The sequence below is a fragment of the Colius striatus genome, chromosome 4 (assembly GCF_028858725.1).
Source record: "Colius striatus isolate bColStr4 chromosome 4, bColStr4.1.hap1, whole genome shotgun sequence".
Classification (NCBI taxonomy): Eukaryota; Metazoa; Chordata; class Aves; order Coliiformes; family Coliidae; genus Colius; species Colius striatus.
In genome coordinates this window covers 93170536-93190367 of record NC_084762.1, presented here as the reverse complement: position 1 = coordinate 93190367, position 19832 = coordinate 93170536, and the positions used below count along the sequence as shown (strand labels likewise).

Here is a 19832-nt window from a genome sequence, read left to right as displayed (position 1 = left end):
AGGTAAATGCTATTACAGTGGAGAATATAAGAATGAAGCCCCAGCAGGTCTTATGTTGCTTTCAAAGCAACTTGTTCAAGTATCAGATCTCTGAGCGGTTTGAAGTCATGTTTACTTGCTCCGTGCATTTCCCAGAAAGAATATTAGAGATGCTGTTTGTTTACTAAAACTGTAGAAAACACTGTCATCTAATACCTATCAGACTTAATGTAATGGAAAACCAGGAGCTGCTTGCCTGCAAATTAGAGGAGACCTGCTCTGTTCTGCTGAATTAAACAAACCGAAACACTGAATTAGTGGATTGACGATGCAAGTCTCACTAAGGCACTTCACTTACAGCATCAGCTTGCTGGTAGTGAGGAGTGTAGTACTGAGTGTACAGAGATGATGTAGTGGTTTAACCCTGACTAGGTGCCAGAAGCCCACCAAAGCTGTTCTATCACTCCCCCTCCTAAACTGGATAGAGAGAGAGAGAGAAATGTAACAAAGGGCTTGTGAGTTGAGATAAGGACACGGAAATCACTCAGCAATTAAGGTCATGGGCAAAACAGACTCAACTTGGGGAGAATTGGTTAGATTTAGTAACAATTAAAACAGATCAGGGAAATGAGAATTAAAACCTGAATCCTAAAACACTTTTTTCCACCCTTCCTTCTTCCTGAGTGTCTGCCTCATCCTATGCAGCGGCACAGGAGGAAGGAGAACAGGAGTTACGGTCAGTTCATCACAGATGGTGTTTGCTGCTGCTTCCCCTCAGGGGAAGACCTGGTACGGTGTGGAGTCCCTCCCATGAGAGATAGTTCTCCATTAACTTCTCCAGCATTGATCCTTCCCATGGGCTACTGTTTTCACAAAGTGTTCCAATGTGGGTCTCATCCCCAGGGAAATGGCCTTTCAGGAATGAACTGCTCCAGCGTGGGCTCCTCTCTGTCCATGGGTTCCCAGGTCCTGCCAAGAACTTGCTCCAGTGTGAGCTTCCTACAAAGTGCCAGCTTCCCTCAGGCATCCACCCACTCCAGCGTGGAGTCCTTCCTGGGCTACTGGTGCACCTCTGCTCCATTGTGGCCTCCATGGCTGCAGAGGCAGAGCCTACCTCACCATGGTCTTCACCACAGGTTGCAAGGCAATCTCCTTCAGTGCCTGGGCATCTCCCCTTTCTCCTTTTTCACTGACATTGGCCTCTGTGGAGATTTAGCAGCTGTGTAGCACCTTCTTCCCCTTTTCCAACACATGAATTACAGAGGCTTACCTCAGTCACTAATTGACTTGGTCTTGGTCAGTTGCAAGTCCATCCTAGAATTGACTGGCACTGGCTTTATCGCATACAGGGGGAGTTTCTAGTTTGTTTAAAGAAGCCAGCCCATAGCCCACCCACTACCAAAACCTGCCCACACCAGTCCACTTCAGGTGCTTACTGTCTGTCTGCATCTGTTTGAAACTAGAGTTGAGGGACTACCTGAAAGGTCCTGGAAGCCCCTTTGCATATCTGCTATTATCTAGTGACTGACTGCAAGGTAAAAAGTTTGTAGTGGTTAATTTCTATGAATACTCAATTTCTGCTTCAGCTTTTGTGAAGGCTTAAATGTATTTTGCAGCCTTTTTGAATTTTTTCATTAAAGAATACACTGTGTGTTGCTGGCAGGGTAATGCTGACCATCCCCCTGGCAGCAGACACTGACTGTTCTTCTCTAGTTGCAATAGCACTCACCAAGCAATGTGGGTTTTTTTTTGTATGAGTGTGAGGCAAATATCTATGTCTCCAGGTGCAGAAACTACTGTTTCTCTTGCTTTTTCGTTTATCAGACTGACTTTTCCATCTTGTGATGTCTTACCAGCAATTTATCAAGGAGCTGTTTGACTCTGCTCCTGAGAGAGTTGGGTAGGCCAGCTGGCTGCCACTTCTCAGGGGCTGACTGCTGCAGGAGGTCTTCTCAGATTTCTTGCTGAACATTACTTGTGGTTTTCCAGGGGGAAGGAAAAGATTTGCCAGCACAAAGAACCCTGGAGTTTGGGGCTTTTTGTTTGCTTGTTTTTTGTTAAAATGTTGATTCTGGGCTTATCACCAGGGGAAAACTGAAGTCAGAAAGCTTTTAGCTATTTGTTTCCCAGCTTCCTTTTCCAACATTCTAGCAAGTTGCATAAAGAAATGGAAAGTTGGTTGTCTTATAGTGTAACTGGCAGGTCATAGAATGTTCTTTTTCATTCTACTCTGCTGCAAAAGGGACACAATGACTTGATGAGAACAAGATCAACTAATTGTCTGCCAGAGAACGAACGTTGTATTTTTACTGTTTTACTGGGTTTTTAATGGGTAGTGGCTGAGACAAAATACAGACAGTTTAGATTTCTTCAAATATTAAAGAGCTAAACCACACAGTTACAGCAAATGTGCTTTTCTAATTTTCTCCATTATCTGCCACGATGTGAAATGCTGTTAGTGTGATGTTGTTAAATCACAGTTACCGAGGTGCTTAAAAATGTTAGTCTATAAATGACCTTCCTTTCTGTCCTGGTTTTATTTTTCAGTGGCTCCATTACTGGGGAATATTGCCTCATGTTACTGTGAAACTTGCAGAAAGACTTTTCTATTTCACATTTACTTGTTTTCAGTCACAAATAGTTTCTCACTGTGCAACTGAAGCGTTCATATTTTTGTGTTTTCATATTAGAAGGTTTGAAGCAGCTTTTGGACAAAACTGATGTTTATTGTGTTCACATGAAGCAGTTAAGCAAAAAAATTACCAAGAAGGTTGTTGGGCTTACAGAATTTTCAGTTGTTAGCAGTTCTGTGATTCTGATGTTTCAAGGAGTCTGGAGAGAAACTGGAGAAAAAAAGATCATGAATGTTGTTATTCCAGATGAGATAATAACCCATCATTTCTCAGTAAATGTAATACTTACAAGAGTATCCAGTAGTGTTTCCAGCTCCAGTACAGACTTTTAAAGCTGTTGGGGTGAATTCATGTGTCAAAGGATCCAGTGTTGATTGCTTTTCTACTAATGTAAACAAACATGAAGACACTAGATGGATAAAGGCCTCCAAGAATAGCTGTTTTCTGTCTCTGCAAAGAGAAAGATAAGTACCTGTGATGACTGTTTTAATCACAGTCTTCTAAACTATGGGTTAGGAGATTTAGTAGTTGGATAGACTCTCCCAGGAGGTTTCTGCAGTTTCTCATTGTGTCAGAATATGCTAACAGCCAGGCAGATGCCAGGAGAATTCAGAGTAAGTAGTTTGTAAGTAGTGGTCTGTGGCAGGTTTTTGGCAACTATTAGGCTTTGCAAATTTGACTAAGTAGAGGAGTTTATATCATTCATTCGTGCCACTGAGGTCAGGTAGCAGAGGTGCTCAGTCAAGAGAGAAAGGCTCCAATGTTTGCTTTCAGAAATGACTCTTAGGCAAGATCATGCAGGTCTTGCTCTTCTGCATCTTGAATGCTTCTTGGTATGTCCTACTGATGTAGATTCCTTTAGCATCTTACCTGAGATATGGTGCTAAATAAAGAATAAGAGAGCTACTGGCTTGGCAGCAGCGTGTTTTAAACTGCATTTCATACAACATCAGAAAAATGTCTTATTTTAGCCCGTCTTTGTGGAAAACATGCTGAGCTTCTACTGTGAAATAAAAATGTGACTCTCAAAATCTATAAACAAATACTCTTTGCAAGTGGCAGCATGATTTCTTTGAATACAATAGTTGACAGTGCTTCACACTAGGAAATGAAAGCCAGTTCTTCAGAATGACAGCCCTTCGGTTTTAGGCAGAATTAAGAGCACACTGTAGTGTTGTCTTCATTATTCTTGGTAGCTGTGATGCTTTCCATCTCAGTGATTCTACTTGTACTATGTGCCCTTGCTCACATAACATGGAAAATAACAACCTGAATGCTGTAGCCTGAAATTTTTATGAAGATACTGAGTCTTGAAGCAGTACAACTCCTGGCTGGGCTACACTGATCTGAGTGTTATGGTCTGTCCAATAAGGTAGTTTTTGGGACGTTTCCTACACAGAATTGAAATGTGTTGAGTGGCTCAAGAGTCAGTTCCATGAAACACAGACCCAAGCAAGGCAATTTGTCAGTTTTTTGACATTAGTTTCATAGTACAGGTGATTACATCAATGTTTATTTGCTTTGAAAAAGCGTGTACTCATTCCCTTAGCAGCTTACAAACTAAACTGGATTAGTGTGGGCAGAACAAACATCAGTGGATGTTGGTGCCTTTCAAAGCCCAAGCTAGTGTTTCTGGCAGTGGCATGGTTTATAGGATATGTTTCACTCACATTTCTCACTCAGAATCACAGAATCTTAGGGGCTGGAAGGGACCTTGAAAAATCATCTAGTGCAACCCCCCTGCCAGAGCAGGAGCTCCTACGCAGTATTGTTTAACCTTTCCAAACTATGTTATCACAGAGGTGCCACCAGCATTGAAGATGGGTCTGGCTTTGGGCAGCAATGGGTCCGTTCTGGAGTTGGCTGCAACTGGCTTTTTCCAACATAGAGCTACTCCTGGTCTCTTCTCCCAAAGGCCACCTCTATAGCACCCCTCACTATCAAACCTTGCAGTGTAAACCCAATGTGCTTGACTAAGCAGCTTTTTTGGAAAGCAATATTTACTATCACCCTTCCCTTTTCTGTTTTGTTTTATCCTTGAGTATTTTGATCTCTGAAGTATTTTCTTGGATTACTGAATAGGTTTTTTTATTGGTATATGGGGGAATATAATTGCGACCTGATCTAGGTGACCCTGCTTCTGCAGGGGGGTTGGACTAGATGATCTCTAAAGGTCCCTTCCAACCCTACCAGTCTGTGATCCTATGAATGTTCACTGTCCTGCAGGTAAGATTTTCAGCTCTCATTCTCCCCTCTAAAGACACACTCTTGGGATTATTTCTGTTTACAGACTCCTATTTCATCAGAGAAACACAAATTTGTGTTCAGGCCATATATTTCCAAACTGACATTGTTTTCTGGAGGTGCAGCTGTATACACTGATGAAAAGAATTGTTGGATAAAATTCATAAGCATTTATTTTACATTACTGCAGAGAACTCAACTTGTATTTGTTTCATGGTTTAGTATTTTTAAGCACAACCAAAGAAAAAATTTCTTACCAATTGTTATGATTCAGTAGCATAAGATATTTCAATTATTTTAAGAACTAGGTAGTTTGAACACAAGGTAACATCACCAGTAATTTGTTTCCCTTCTTTACCTTTGGCATTGTTTCAGCTAATGTTTCGGAGCAGGGCTTGTTGACATAACAATGCTGTTATTAACAACCCTGAGATGCTTGAGGCCAGTTGTCTTGGATATGTAGTTTTACTAGGGAAATTGTAGACATTTTCAGTTTGACAATGGAAAAAAAGAACAAAAAGTCAGTATAGACTGACATTTTAAATACTCTGAAAAGTCCAGAAAAGTCTCTTGCTTAAGGCCACCTTGATCCATCCATAACTCTAGCAGTGTATGCAAAAATCAGATGGCATTCCACTAGAGTTATTTTGTGTAAACACAAAAGTTTTAGGTTATCACTTCAGCTTAAACTTCTGTTACATGTAAATTTGAAGTTGTTTTTAAATTTTCTTTTAAACCAAATTTGTTTTCTAGAAAAGAAAGATGTAACACAGAGCTTGGAAAGCTACACAGCAAAATGCCCTGGAACAATGGAATTCATCACTCTTCCAGATGGTTTGAAGTTACCTCCTGTCCCGTTCACCAAATTGCCTATTGTGAGGTAAGACTCCAAAATACAATCTTTAAATTTTCCACAGCACCTGTCAAATTTTAAAGGATACTGGAAGGTTGTGGTCTTCTTACTTTATGTAAGTGGCTCACAATAATGTGGAGAAATGTCAAAATGTCAAAGTGTTTTGAGAAGTTCTTCGGCAAAAATAGAGCCTTTGAGTAGGAAATACTTTCTGTGGCCTTTAGTTTCAGGAGAGGTGAGTTTTTTTCAATTGTCATTCAAGAGTTCTGACACAATTGAAGAAAAATGTTGTGTAATTGTATCCGAGGTATGGATTAGATCCCTGATCATACTGGTAGGCAACAAGTTGGATGCTGAGTCCACTCGTGGGGCTTGGAAATCAACCAAAACTGATGCCTTTTGTAGCATTTCCTTTCTAGATGCTGCTTTTTTCAAGCTGGCACCTTCACTGGCCTTTTCTAAACCTATGTTCCTTTTGTGCCTGTGTGCCAAGGCACACTATGCACTTGGTCCAGTGGATAGTATCTTGTTAGATTAAAGCCTACTATGAAGTCTTAGAATCAGAAAGAGATAGAAGACAGCCATTAGGCATCAATAATAAAAGGCTAAAAGAAAATCTTTGTTGAGAAGTGGCTTTTTGAAGGGAAGATAATTGCTATTCAGAAAAAATATGTTAGAAGTTCTTGAAGAGATATGAATTCTCAGTGGGATAGAATCATAGAATGGTAGGGTTGGAAGGGATCTTTAGAGATCATCTAGTCCAACCCTCCTGCAGAAGCAGGTTCATCTAGATCAGGTTGCATAGGAATATGTCCAGACAGGTCTTGAAGACCTCCAAGTAAGGAGACTCCACAACCCCTCTGGGCAGCCTGTGCCAGGGCTCCCTCACCTCACACTGAAAGAGTTTTTTCTTATGTTTAAGTGGAACTTTTTGTGTTCCAGCTTCATCCCATCACCCCTTGTCCTGTTACTATCTACTATAGAAAACAGGGATGTCCCAACCTCCTGACACCCACCCTTTAGATATTTATAAATGTTAATAAGATCTCCCCTCAATCTCCTCCAGACTAAACAGCCCCAGTTCCTGCAGCCTTTCCTCGTATGAAAGATGTTCTATACCCTTGATCATCTTGGTGGCCCTGCGCTGGACTCTCTCCAGCACTTCCCTGTCCCTCTTGAGCTGAGGAGCCCAGAACTGGACACAGGACTCCAGATGAGGCCTCACCAGGGCAGAGTAGAGGGAGAGAAGAACCTCCCTTGACCTGCTGGCCACACTCTTCTTGATGCATCCCAGGCTGTCCTTGGCCTTCTTGGCCACGAGGGCACATTGCTGGCTCATATTTAGCTTATTATCAATCAGGACTCCCAGGTCTCTCTCTGCAGAGCTGCTCTCCAGCAGGTGAATCCCCAGCCTGTCCTGGTGCAGGGGGTTGTTCCTTCCCAGCTGCAGGACTCTGCACTTGTCTTTGTTGAACCTCATGAGGTTCCTCTCTGCCCAACTCTCCAGCCGGCTGAGATCCCGCTGAATGGCAGCTCAGCCTCTGGGGAATCATCCAGTCCTCCCAGTTTGGTGCCATCAGGGAACTTGCTGAGGGTACACTCTGTCCCCTCATCCAGGTCATCATCAAACATTTCTTGAAGCAAGAGTTCTGGTATCACAAAGAAATAATGAAAGGTATAACCAAAGACTGGAAATTATTTTTAGATCACTTTTAGTCTCTAAAATGAAAAGCAATGTTTCACTCTGACCGTTTTTCATAATACAACTAGTTTTACTATATATTCTCTAATGTCTTCAATTTCTTTTTCCATGTTTACTGAAGAAAGAGACCTTGTCTATCTATTTGCAATGTGTTTACCATGATAAGTCTGTTCGCACTGACAATTTGTTGTGTGGGAAGTGCTCACTTGAGGTGCTTGGTTTGGAGCATATGGTTGGATATGGTCAGGTGGGACTGTATGTGGAATCAGAACGGTCACGCTGTTCCCAGTGATGTCCTGAAAAGTCTTTTTTCTGCTGCTTTGACTAAGTACAAAGCTGTGCACTGGCTAACAAACTGGCTCACCTCACTAGGGAAAAATGCATCTTCCCTGAGGTCTTCCAGCGTTGTTCCCTCAGTGGGTTCAGTTAGCACTGACAAATCATCTTGGATGAGTTTGCAGGTACCTGCTTTGTGTTGTCTGGTCAGTGGTTCAGAGTGTACTTTGGGATTGGAGCAGGTATCAGCTTCTTTGCTGGAAAACCATCTCAAAACCTTAACTGTTAGAACTAAAGCTACATATTACAGTGAGAAAATTGAGTAATGTATTGTCAGTTGACCTTGGAGTTGATTTTATTTCACACACACACAAATATCTATAGAGCTAAACTAGTAATATTTGACTGTCCTAGATTGTTTTTCTAGTCAAGACATGTAGGTTGTCACTTCTACTACCTCTTCCACCCAATTTAAGTATCTGCTTTAGGATGAGTTGAATTACGAGATTGTGTGGACTGTAATGATTCTTTTTCCATTGACCTTAAAGATGTCCAAGTTCATTTAACTGTGTCTGTGTGTTAGATGGGTTCTCTGGTGAGTATCTTCTGAAGACAGATTCCCAGATAGATACATGGAAACTTGCATGGTCCTTTCTAGTACTTGAGTTACATTGAGAGAAGTTAGAGCAAAAGCTTCCAGGAAAACATCATTAAGACAAAATTCTTTTGAGAGCTAGAGTGCTGTCAACCACCTAGTACCTCTTATGTATCTCTGTTCTAGGAACAATCTTAGTATTACGAAGTATAAAATCAAAACAACCTTCCTTAATCTGTGTGTGGTGTCTGCCTGTCTCTCAAATAGGTGCAGAAATGACATGATGAGTCACAGAATCTTAAGGCTTGGAAGGGACCTCAAAAGATCATCCAGTCCAACCCCTCTGCCAGAGCAGGACCACTTAGTAGGTCACACAGGAACTCATCCAGGTGGATTTGGAATGTCTCCAGAGAGGAGACTTCACAACCCATCTGGGCAGCCCCTTCCAGTGCCCCGTCACCTGAACAGGGAAGAAGTTTTTCCTTGTGTTTCTTTGGAACCTCTTCTGTTCCAGCTTGTGCCCATTGCCCCTTGTCCTATCATTGGCCATCACTGAGAACAGCCTGGCTCCATCCTGACACCTGCCCTTTATGTACTTGTAAACACTAATAAGGTCACCACTCAGTCTCCTCTAAGCTAAATAGCCCCAGCTCCCTCAGCCTTTCATCATAAGGGAGATGCTCCACTCTCTTAATCATCTTTGTGGCCCTGTGCTGAACTCTCTCCAGCAGCTCCCTGTCCTTCTTGAACTGAGGGGCCCACAACTGGACACAAGTTTCCAGACGCTGTCTCATGAGGGAAGAGTAGAGGTGGACAAGAACCTCTCTCCTATGAAGTTCCTTTGAGTCTAACCCATCACTCGTGCTAAAAAAGCAGCGTTGTCTGTTAAATCCTGAATTAGTCTCAGATACTTTCTTTTTGTTGAACCTTTAAACCATAGAGGAGGTGGATTGCACTGGATGTATTCCATTGTGCTTCCTTGTTCTTCTCCATTCAGAATATTGAAGAAAATAAAAGTTTGGAAGATACAGAAATGACAATGGGATATTTTGGGGGGCTTTTGAATGAGTCACACATATATAAACCAGTGAAAACTTTGGCAATAGCTTACCAAGACTTCTGTGGGAAAGGCTCTGTCTCTCTTAAAATGTTTTGTTTGCTGAGAGAAAGGGACAAGCACATTATATTTACTTGTTATTCCCAGCGCTAGCTTTCAGAAATTACTTCCCATCCAGATGCTTCCTTTACAATGTCACCTTGTGCTGACCTGACTGCACTTGAAGTGTTGAAAATAGTTGCTGCTGTTTTGCTATGAGGTCAGGAACCCAACATCAACATTATTTAACAGCAAAGAATTGCTGTTTGTGCTCCTCTCTCGCTTTCCCATTCTTGTATTTTGAAAGGTCTGTAAAAACATGGTGATAAAAATCTGTAATCAACAAAATATTTGCTGTGTACAACTAAAGCCTCGAGTTCCATCTATGCAGCAGACCTAGTATACTGTAGAGCTGTCCAGCTAGTTGGAAAACAGCTGTGCTGGAGGACTGCAGAGCTTTTTGAGCTAAATCACGTTAATTTTGGGAGAAATAAAACCACATTTCCACACATTTATTATTTATCAATGTTGAATAACCTAAACTTATGATTCAATCCATGCTAGAGCCCTCTAAAAACATACACATTTACTGATGCTGATGGCTTCTATTTATTGTGGCATTTCATGGTCTACTAGTTCTCAATCTCTTTAATATGAAGTGCTTATTTTGGATGCAGATTTCTTAATCAAAACACTGTCGAGCATTGAAATGCCACAGGGAAACTGGAACACAGTTGCACTCATACCTTTTTCTTCCTTATACCTTTAAAACAATAAAAGAGATTTGGCTTGACAAAATGTCTATATTCCATTCCTCATGGTAATTAGTATTTAAGGTCTCTCTGTCTTTTATTACCAACATCATAGAATCACAGAATGGTAGGAGTTGGAAGGGACCTTTAGAGATCATCTAGTCCGACCCCGCTGCTAAAGCAGGTCCACCTAGATTAGGCCACAGTTTTGAAGGCCTCCCAAGAAGGAGCCTCCACACCCTCCCTGGGCAGCCTGTGCCAGGACTCACCTCAACAGTAAAATAGTTTTCCCACATGTTTCAGTAACTTTCTAGTTCAGCTTCTTCTCATCACCCCTTATCCTACCACCGGATACAAAAGAAAAAAGTGCTGCCACAACCTCCTGACATCCACCATTTAGATATTTGCTAATAATAATGTGATACTCCTGCAGTCTTCTCTTCTCCAGACTAAACAACCCCAAGTCCTTCAGCCTTTCCTCATAAGGAAGATGCTCCAGTCCCCTGATCATCTTGGTGGCCCTGAACTGGCCTCTCTCTAGCACTTCCCTGTCCCTCTTGAGCTGAGGAGCCCAGAACTGGACACAGGACTCCAGATGAAGCCTCAGCAGGGCAGAGTAGAGGGGGAGCAGAATCTCCCTTGACCTGCTGTCCACACTCTTCGTGATGCATCCCAGGATGCCATTGGCTTCTTGGCCACAGGGCATGTTGCTGGCTCCTATTTAGTTTGCTGTCAACCATCACTCCCAGGTTTCTCCCTGCAGAGCTGCTCTCCAGCAGGTCAATCCCCAGCCTGTCCTGGTGCATGGGGTTGTTCCTTCCCAGATGCAGGACTCTGCACTTGTCCGTGTTGAACCTCAGGAGATTCCTCTCTGCCTAACTCTCAAGCTGGTCAAGATCTCACTGAATGGCAGCAAAGCCTTTGAGGAATGAGCCATTCTTTGTAGTGTAGTCCTGCTTTCTGTATATCTGTCCTTTAACTAGATGCTTGGTCTATTAGTGACATGCTTTAAATATTATAGTATTTTAATGCATTTTCTTTTAACCTTTGGAATTTTGTGATTTTCTTTAAACATTTCCAATACTGCAGTGCAATCTGCAAAGCTTCTTGATGCAGTTTTATTTCTTTTGATGAAACTTCTGAAATGAAAAGCACGCTGGATGGGAAAGTATTCCATTATAGTACACTATAAAATCATCAACTAGTATTTTCTGTAATACAAAATAGAAGAATTTATTATCTTCTTATTGTAACAGGAGCACTGTTCCCATTTTAATACTTCACCTGCGTTAAAACTAATTTTCTTACTAAACTACTTAACAGAAGAAAGAAAAGTCTTCCTTTTCACCAGTGCTGTCTCTTAGTTGTCCTTATATTTTTTTCTTAGTTCTTTAAGTTTGTTGTTGCCATTTTTTTTCTTCCTTCTGTTTACCTAGCAGAGTGGAGGTGTAAAAAATGTACATTTCTCCTCTAAGACAGGTTGTTTTTAACACAACTATTTTTTGCAAATATAAGCTTTTGAGCTTTTTGAGTAGGTACTGAAATTTCTGGGATGTTTCTTTCCATCCAGAAGCAAGTCTGTGTGCACAACTGTTTTAAAATCTGATGTGTCCACCTTGGAGAAATTCTTTGTATTACACAGAATCTCAAGTGCTGGAAGGGACCTCAAAGTATCATCTAGTTTGTTAAATATTTGGTTGCTTTCTGCGTTGGACTGGTATTTCTCTTGTTCATTTGTCTGCAGTTTATTGGACATTAATAGCTGGATTTCAAATCAAAGATCTGGCTAGTTTAGGGTTTTTTTTGTGTTTCTACAGTACATATTTTCCTTTGATATTTGTTTTCTGAGAGCTTCCTGAAACTCTATGTTGGGTTCTTTCTTTGGATTGATATTACTTTCATTTGTACCACAGGTGTTTACTTCACGTTCTCCATTTCAGGTGTTTTAATCAGTGCCTGCTCAGTGTCATTTAGTACTTATTAGCTCATTTTTTAACACAACCATCTATACAATTATTTTAACTCCACAGATCTGTGAAGCTCTTGAACCTCCCGACCAGTCTCCGACCTCACAAAATGAAAAGTCTGCTTGGTCAGAATGTGTCAACCAAAAGCCCCTTCATCTATTCTCCAATTATTGCTCATAGCCGTGGGGAAGAACGAAGTAAGAAAATAGGTAAGAATGTTTTGCAGTATTTTCTGTTGTGTTGTTGACTTAGAAAACCTTCCTGGTCAAGGAAAGCAAACCTGAATGTTCCTTTCTTGTATTTGAAATAATTATCTTTTCTGGCCTAAAGTTCTGAAGGAGCAAAGCTTTATTCTCTGTAGGACAGTTTCAAATTCAAAAGAGGAATAAAGTCTTGTGGATGATAAAACTCATTTTCAGAGGAGATAAAATATTGGTGCTTCCTTCTCAAGCAGAAAAGAAATCAAGGAAAGTTTGTTTCTGACACATTCCGTTCAGCAGCAGCCGGTTGTGTGCAGTGCCTTGAGCTAGATGCACTGTTGGGCTTTAGCCTTTTCTGATAAGAGCATCATCATAAAGATGAAAAAATTATGATCAATGAGCTCGACTTTTTGGACAAAATATGCAAATCCATAAGAAACTGGGCTGTGTTAGTTCATCACCCATAACATTTCTTGTTTTTTGCTTAATAGTGTTAGAGCATTTGAGTTTTAAAAATGGTTTGCAGTTTGTCTCTTTCAGGAAAAGAAAAGCATCTTGCTGATCTTGGCAGACCGGCTTGAGCAGGGGGGTTGGACTAGATGATCTCTAGAGATCACTTCCAACCCCTAACATTCTATGATTCTACGATAACCTGCTATGATTTAACTTAAACTCAGAATGATTAACTGTCTGATTAGCCTGTTTTTCATTAAGCCAGTTCAAAAATCAAAAGAGCCTTACAAACAATGTTTAGAACATCACAATCATTTCCTACTAGAGGATTATTTTGTTTATCATAAAGCTCTTAAGTGCAGTAATTGTGCCATTGGAAATAGATTACAAGGCTTGTTTGAAATCCTGGATTAAGTTACAGATATCTGTAGTCTGTTTTGTTGCTTTTGCATGTATGACATGCATGATAATTTCCAACATAAGCATCAGAGTCAGCATGAAATGAACTCATCACTATGGAACAGACTGATTGTAAGAACTTGAATAGAGAAATTTGCAGAATCTTGTTTATTTTATCTTGGCTCCTTGATGGCACTGATTTTAGTACTGTATAATCACCAAAAAAAAGAGTAGAGAAACAAGACATTGAAATGTAGTCAAACATTGTTAGATTGTTGGATTTTCTGTATGGTGCTTTGAATTGTGAAGTGCTGAGCATTTAGCAGGTCATTGTCAGTAGTGGCTTCAACACATTCTTTGCTTAGGTAGTTCAGGAACAAGTTAGGGCAAAAACTTTTGACTAGGACAAGTCTATATGCTCCTCAGCAGTAGAACTTAATCTTCTATTCCCTGCTTCCATCCCTTTCAAGCATGAATGTGTTGGAGGGGTAGGAACACTCTCTTTCCCATACTCTGTTTCTCTTGTTACTGGCAGTGTATTTATATTGCATTGTTCTCAGGGACTTCTTTTTTTGCCTCTCTCCTTTTTTACTCTTCTGATGTTCCTCTTTTTCATCAGTTTTAAAATGTATCTCCAGCAGTGTAGAAACTACTTGCCTTGTTCCTCTGGATTGTGGCTGTCCTGTGGACTCACTACTCGGGGAATCTCTCACAGAATCACAGAATCTTAAGGGTTGGAAGGGACTTCGAAAGATCATCCAGTCCAACCTCCCTGCCAGAGCAGGACCACCTAGAGTAGGTTGCACAGGAACTCACCCAGGTGGGTTTTGAAATGTCTCCAGAGAAGGATGCTCCACAGCCCATCTGGGCAGCCCCTTCCAGTGCTCCCTCACCTGAACAGAGAAGTTCTTTGGAACCTCTTCTGTTCCAACTTGTACCCATTGCCCCTTGACCTATCATTGGACAGCATTGAGAAGAGCCTGGCTCCATCCTTCTGACACACACTCTTTAAGTATTTATAAACATGAATGAGGTCACCCTCAGTCTCCTTTTCTCCAATCTGAAGAGCCCCAGCTCCCTCCACCTTTCATCACAAGAGAGATGCTCCACTCCCTTCATCCTCTTTGTGGCCCTGTGCTGAACTCTCTCCAGCATCTCCCTGTCCTGACGGGCCCAAAACTGGACACAATATTCCAGATGAAGTCTCACAAGGGCAGAGTAGAGGGGGAGGAGAACCCCTCTCGACCTACTGCCCACACCCCTGCAGGTTTTTATCCACACAATTATCAAAGTTAGATGTTGGGCTTTACCTGCCTGTGCCGTGGACCCCTGATTATGATGAAGATGATATCTCTCACCTTCAGAATAATCATAGAATCATAGCTTGTTAGGGCTTGGAAGGGACCTTTAGAGATCATCTGGTCCACCCCCCCTGCAGAGGCAAGTCAGCCTAGATCAGATCGTATGGGAATGTAAGAATGTGCACATTTTCTGATTTGTTTTATGATTATGTGTACTTTCAATAAATATGGAAATTTAGGAATTAAGAGGAATGTGGAGGCTTGGATTTACTATCTGGCAGTTTGGATGGATGTGGGTTAGTGCTACTTTGCTGCAGTACTGCTTTGATTTCAAAAGATAAAGGATAAGAAATTACAGAAAGGATAAGAAGTAACAGATAAGAGAATTATAACATGTAGATGTGTGGGAACATCTCACAGTGACTTCTTGTTAAAGAAAAAACTATTTGGAAAATAGATGATTTCTCTTGTTTAAAGATTGATCACAAATTGTCAACATTTAATCTTTTAGGTGTACCTTGTAATTTTCTTTTTTGCATTTTAATAAAACATTGTTGCTAATCTTTTTCACATAGTTGTATTATGCACTATTCTTGTTCCTTGATGGATAGAAAATGAACCTGCATTTTTTGAAACAGTTCCAGTTAGGATTTATGTACTGTCTGTATCGTGAGGGTTTTGTGTTATACAGGTCAGTTTCTACTCTTAGGTTTTTATTTAGCCTAAGGAGATGTCTCAGCTGCTTGTGATCCTGAAAAAGATTTGGCTTTTGAAGTGTATACACAATGCATTCACTTTTGAAAGCCTCCAATGTTTCTTTCAAACGTTTGCAAACAAAAGAACACATGAAAAAAAATCAGATACTTCTTTTGAAAGAAGGTGAGAAAGTTAATAAAGTCTGAAACTAATGAGAATATTTTAATGACTTGTATTTCACTAATTGGAACCAGCAATAACAAATGAACAGTGTTGGAAATATGCAAGGCATATTTTGGTTAAGTTATTGTTGCAGCAGAGGAAATCAAGTACTGCTGACAAACCAAAGGGAAACAAAAGCCTTTACAAAGTCTTGAGGAAATATTTTCCACTTTCAGCTTGATAAACTCTTCTGATTGGAAGTAATAAATGGGAAAATTATATTCTCATTAAATTGCTTTAATAGTACTCCAGTCATAAGAAATAAACCTACTGATTTTTGATATAAAGTGGGGTTTTTTTTGTTTTAAAGTGCTGATAGTCTAAAGCAGCAAGAATGTACAATGTAGTTTCATTAGTAAATCTGGCAACTAATGTCATACCTATATTAGATGACATAAATATAGCACTTCACCTAGGACCATATAACCTGATTTTGCCTTTCCTTTCAAAAGCTTTTTACCCAAGGAAGCCGTTCTGTAACATTACCTTGGTGTCTTTTACATGAGGTAGCCAGAGCTCCTGGAAAGGAAACCAGAGACACTTGGTGGTCTCTAGAAGTGGGAGTGGTTTGTTTTCCAATTATGATTCCCCCCTAAATAAACCACAAAATCATAGAACAGCTTGTAAGAAAGCTCTAAAGAGCTTCTGGTCCAACATATCTTGGAAAAAGAATCTTCTAGCACCCTTTCTAATTGCATCTTGAAGAGTTCTAATGATGTGGAGTCCATCATATCCATGGGGAAAGTTATTCCAGTGGATGATTGTTCTTATTGTAAAAACACGTGGCAAAAGCTCTCTTGGTGACACTGTATCCATTGCCCCTTGACTTCTTCATGTGTCTCCTTGTGAAAAGAGAGCCTCTGTCCACTTCACAGTTACCCTTTAAGTGCTGGAATATTGTAGTGAAATCCACCCTGAACCTTCTTTTCTCCAGGGAGAAGAGACTAAACTCCTTTAGCCTTTATTTTGGGGCAATTTCTCCAGATCATCTTTGTGACATTCCTTTGGGTCCTTTCCAGTCTCCTTGTGTCTGTCTTGAACTGTGGGGACCAGGACTGGACACAGTACTACAAGTGCAGCCTAAGTGGGATGATCTCATCTGTGTCTCTACCAAAAGGCTTCATATCTGTTGCTGGTTGGTATATAAAAGGAAGGGGAGGGCTCCTATGGGTCATCAGAGACCTTGGCACCTGGTTCTTCAAGGTGCTGTATGTTCACTGTTGAAGCTCTTCATCCAATATTCTCTATAGATCAGTGCCACGGGGCCTTAGTATTTCTTCTTGCAAGTCTCATATTTGACTTTCTGTTCATTTTCCCTGTTACATTATAACCTGCTGACTTCATCCTGCAGCTCCTCTGCCCGAGTGACTGCTACAAGGGCCTACATTGACATAGTTAACCATAATGGGGCTTCAGTGCTTAGATAGCTTTGAAGGTCAGCGCACTGCCTATCCAGAGGAGTGACTGATTCTTTTGGGGGCTGCAGAATTCATAACACATTGTGGAAAATGATAAGAAATTAAACAGAGATAAATTTTCAGAATATCTCGTGTGATTGTACATTTGAATGTTTTGATTAAATCAACAGTTTTACTTTAATCAACAGTTTTGCTTCTCAGGTTTCATAGCACTGTAACCTGTTAATATCTCGGAATGTATGTTTTTAATTTTCACTAGCATTAATTGGAGTTAATCATTTGCATTAAGTACATCTCCCTTGAGCTCTCTAATATTGCTTGCCAAATGTAATCAGATAATAAATGATTGTGAATGTACAATTAGAGTACAGATGGCTTAAAGTATGAATTACAGTCTTAATATTCCTTTTTTTTTACAGGATACTTTTTAATATCCTAGTAAAAAAGTGCTAATGCTGTGTGCTAAAATTATTGAACAAACCAGTAAAAATTAATCCATGTATGGTGTAGATCAGCTTATAGTCATGATTTATTTAACAAATACATTGAAACCACCTTTGGTTTATTTAGTCCTCATTTTATGGAGAATCTTGCCACGTTCAGTGTTAAGTCTGAATGTCAGGTGCATTTGATTAACTGTGAAATTTGCAAAATAGACAGGATCTTGTGGGCTGGAAAAATTATGAAGTGCTGATGTAAAATAATATTCTGCATCGAATAGTTCCTCAGAACTGCTGCTCTCTGCTGCTGACCTCACTTCCAGAAACCTCTTGCCTCCTTAAATGAAAAAAACCCAACCACAAATGACAAATTTGCAACAGGTTGCAATGGCTTTGAAGTTCAAGCTCTTACTTGTAGAGAGATGCAAACTTGAAATGCAACTTATTACTGTTTTTCCCTGGTTTTGTTCATTGTCTTTCTTAAGTGTTTTCACAACTTCCTTAAGAATGTACAAAATGTCTTCATTTTGTGAACCTCAAAAACATCTGTATCTCTAGTTCCTAGTCTCACCTTCCCCTCCCACAGTATCTCCCAAACTACTCACTGTTTCCCAAAGAAAATTAGTGGGGGGAAACTAAGGTTCCATCTTGCTGGTGAGCAGTTGTTTCCTCCTTAATTTGGAATTACCTTTTTTTTACTCTGTATCTTCAGCTGTGTCTACATGAAGATTTGTGTCTATTATTTTTAATTTCCTTCTTCCTGTTGTGTTCATTCCTTATCTGGTTGCTTTTTATCTGAGGCTTAATTATCCAAAGTGATGTGCATTCTGTACCTGACCCCAAGAATGTAAGCCTTTAAGTGTTTAAGGATGTGTTTAAGTTCTGGTTTGAATTGATGCCTGAGTTAATTTTGTGGATGTAATGTTGGATCTTTAGAACACTGTTACTGTATTAATGAATTAATGTATTAATGAATTAATGCTTCTTGTTCTCTAACCCATTGCTTTGCTTATGGTTTCTAGCTTGTGTCCCACAATGCACTTGAATGGGACTTGGGCTGTGGAGATTACACAGAGATGTTAATTTAGAACATAAAGATAATTTAGCAATCTGACAGCTCAGATGCTGCTGCTTTTTAATAACACTATGATTAGGTGATTCTTGTATTAATTCTGTAATCATTTCATGTAGATTTCCAGTGGGTCCAGGGAGATGTATGTGAAGTTCAGTTGATGGTGTACAACCCTATGCCTTTTGAGCTCCGGGTAGAAAACATGGTACGTATGTCCCTAAGTCTCCCCTTTTTGTTATTGTTTCTAAAAAATTTCTCAGTTGGACTTTCAAATATGGTTTTCTAGAAATCAAATGGTTTGAAAAAAAATCATTGAAGCCAGTATAACCTCAGTTGAACAGTGCAGAACTGTCAGAATTCTCATATTTATTGGTAATGAGGTATTGAAATGAAAATCTCTGCCATTCAGAGTGTTTAAATGCTTTACTGTCACTGACCCGTAAATCAACGCTGTACCTTTCTGCATTGACTGCAACTCATGCTACATAATTTGCATATACTGGTTTTCAAGGAATAATTATATCTCAAAACCTAATAATTAGTGTGTACTTACTCCTGTAATTTCCAAATCTGCATTCATCCTAGCTTTTCAAATTCTCATTTTGACCACATTTTCCATAATCTGTGGAGTTAAAATGCTTAGTCCTGAGAAGCTTTGGTTTTTAACAGAAGCTTCAGCTTATGGATCTGCTACTCCCCAGGATGTATGTTATTGGAAAACACTGTAAGCTAAAATGATCAAGAGGGAGGGAAGAAAGGCTAAAATATTAGGTAAGCATATAGAATTAGAAGGTTCAAGCCCAAACCCTCTGCTACTTCAATCAGCTGCTTGCAGTGATTACTGAAACAAGGTAGAAGGGTTTTTTCCCTCCCTCTTTATGCCAACTAACAGAGATTTTGGTTTTGATTGTTATTTAAAGGATAAAAGTCCTCTGACTGCCAACTAACTTAATCTCCACTCAGTCCTAATTCACTGTTGTCCTTTCTGTGAGATATTTGTACCTCTTTAAAACACAAAACTGTCTCTTAGAGCCCATTGTTCTGGTAGCCTAAGTGAATCAGGATTTTTTGTTTCTCGTTTTTATTGATAAGTCTACTACAGTGGCTAGTCAAACAATTTGACCTAAATTACTGATAATATGCCACATATAATAAAGTGTTTTTCCAGGGGAAACAAACCATGCCCAAAGATTGTGCTTATGGCATAATGAAATGTATTCTTGGTAGGTAGCACACTGGTTTCTTCAGCTGCATTTTCTCTAGCCCTCACAGAATTATTCCAGATTGTTAGGAATTAATAGAAAAAAGTAATAGTAAAGCTGCCCATCAGAAAGAATGCTATGTAGGAATTAATTTAATTAAGAATGTTTCAATTTATGGTCTGTTGTATAAGTAATGATGTAATTATATATTAAAAACTATTCTTTAATGAGGAAATTCCTTCTGAGTGCTTACATACATTGAGAACTCAGGATGCAGTTCTCTGCATAGATGTACCCTCCATCCATTCCCTGGACGAATGAACTGTCATAGT

General features: G+C 39.9%; 1 protein-coding gene across 3 annotated transcripts in view; it reads left to right on the top strand.

The window, feature by feature from the left end:
- Positions 1 to 19832, top strand: part of TRAPPC9 (trafficking protein particle complex subunit 9) — a 528840-nt gene that overhangs the window by 43851 nt on the left and 465157 nt on the right. For all 3 annotated transcript variants that reach the window (XM_061995017.1, XM_061995018.1, XM_061995016.1), the window contains 3 exons: positions 5610 to 5736; positions 12161 to 12306; positions 18418 to 18503. In XM_061995017.1, coding sequence (XP_061851001.1) covers positions 5610 to 5736; positions 12161 to 12306; positions 18418 to 18503 — 359 coding nt within the window. The remainder of the gene's footprint in view (positions 1 to 5609; positions 5737 to 12160; positions 12307 to 18417; positions 18504 to 19832) is intronic.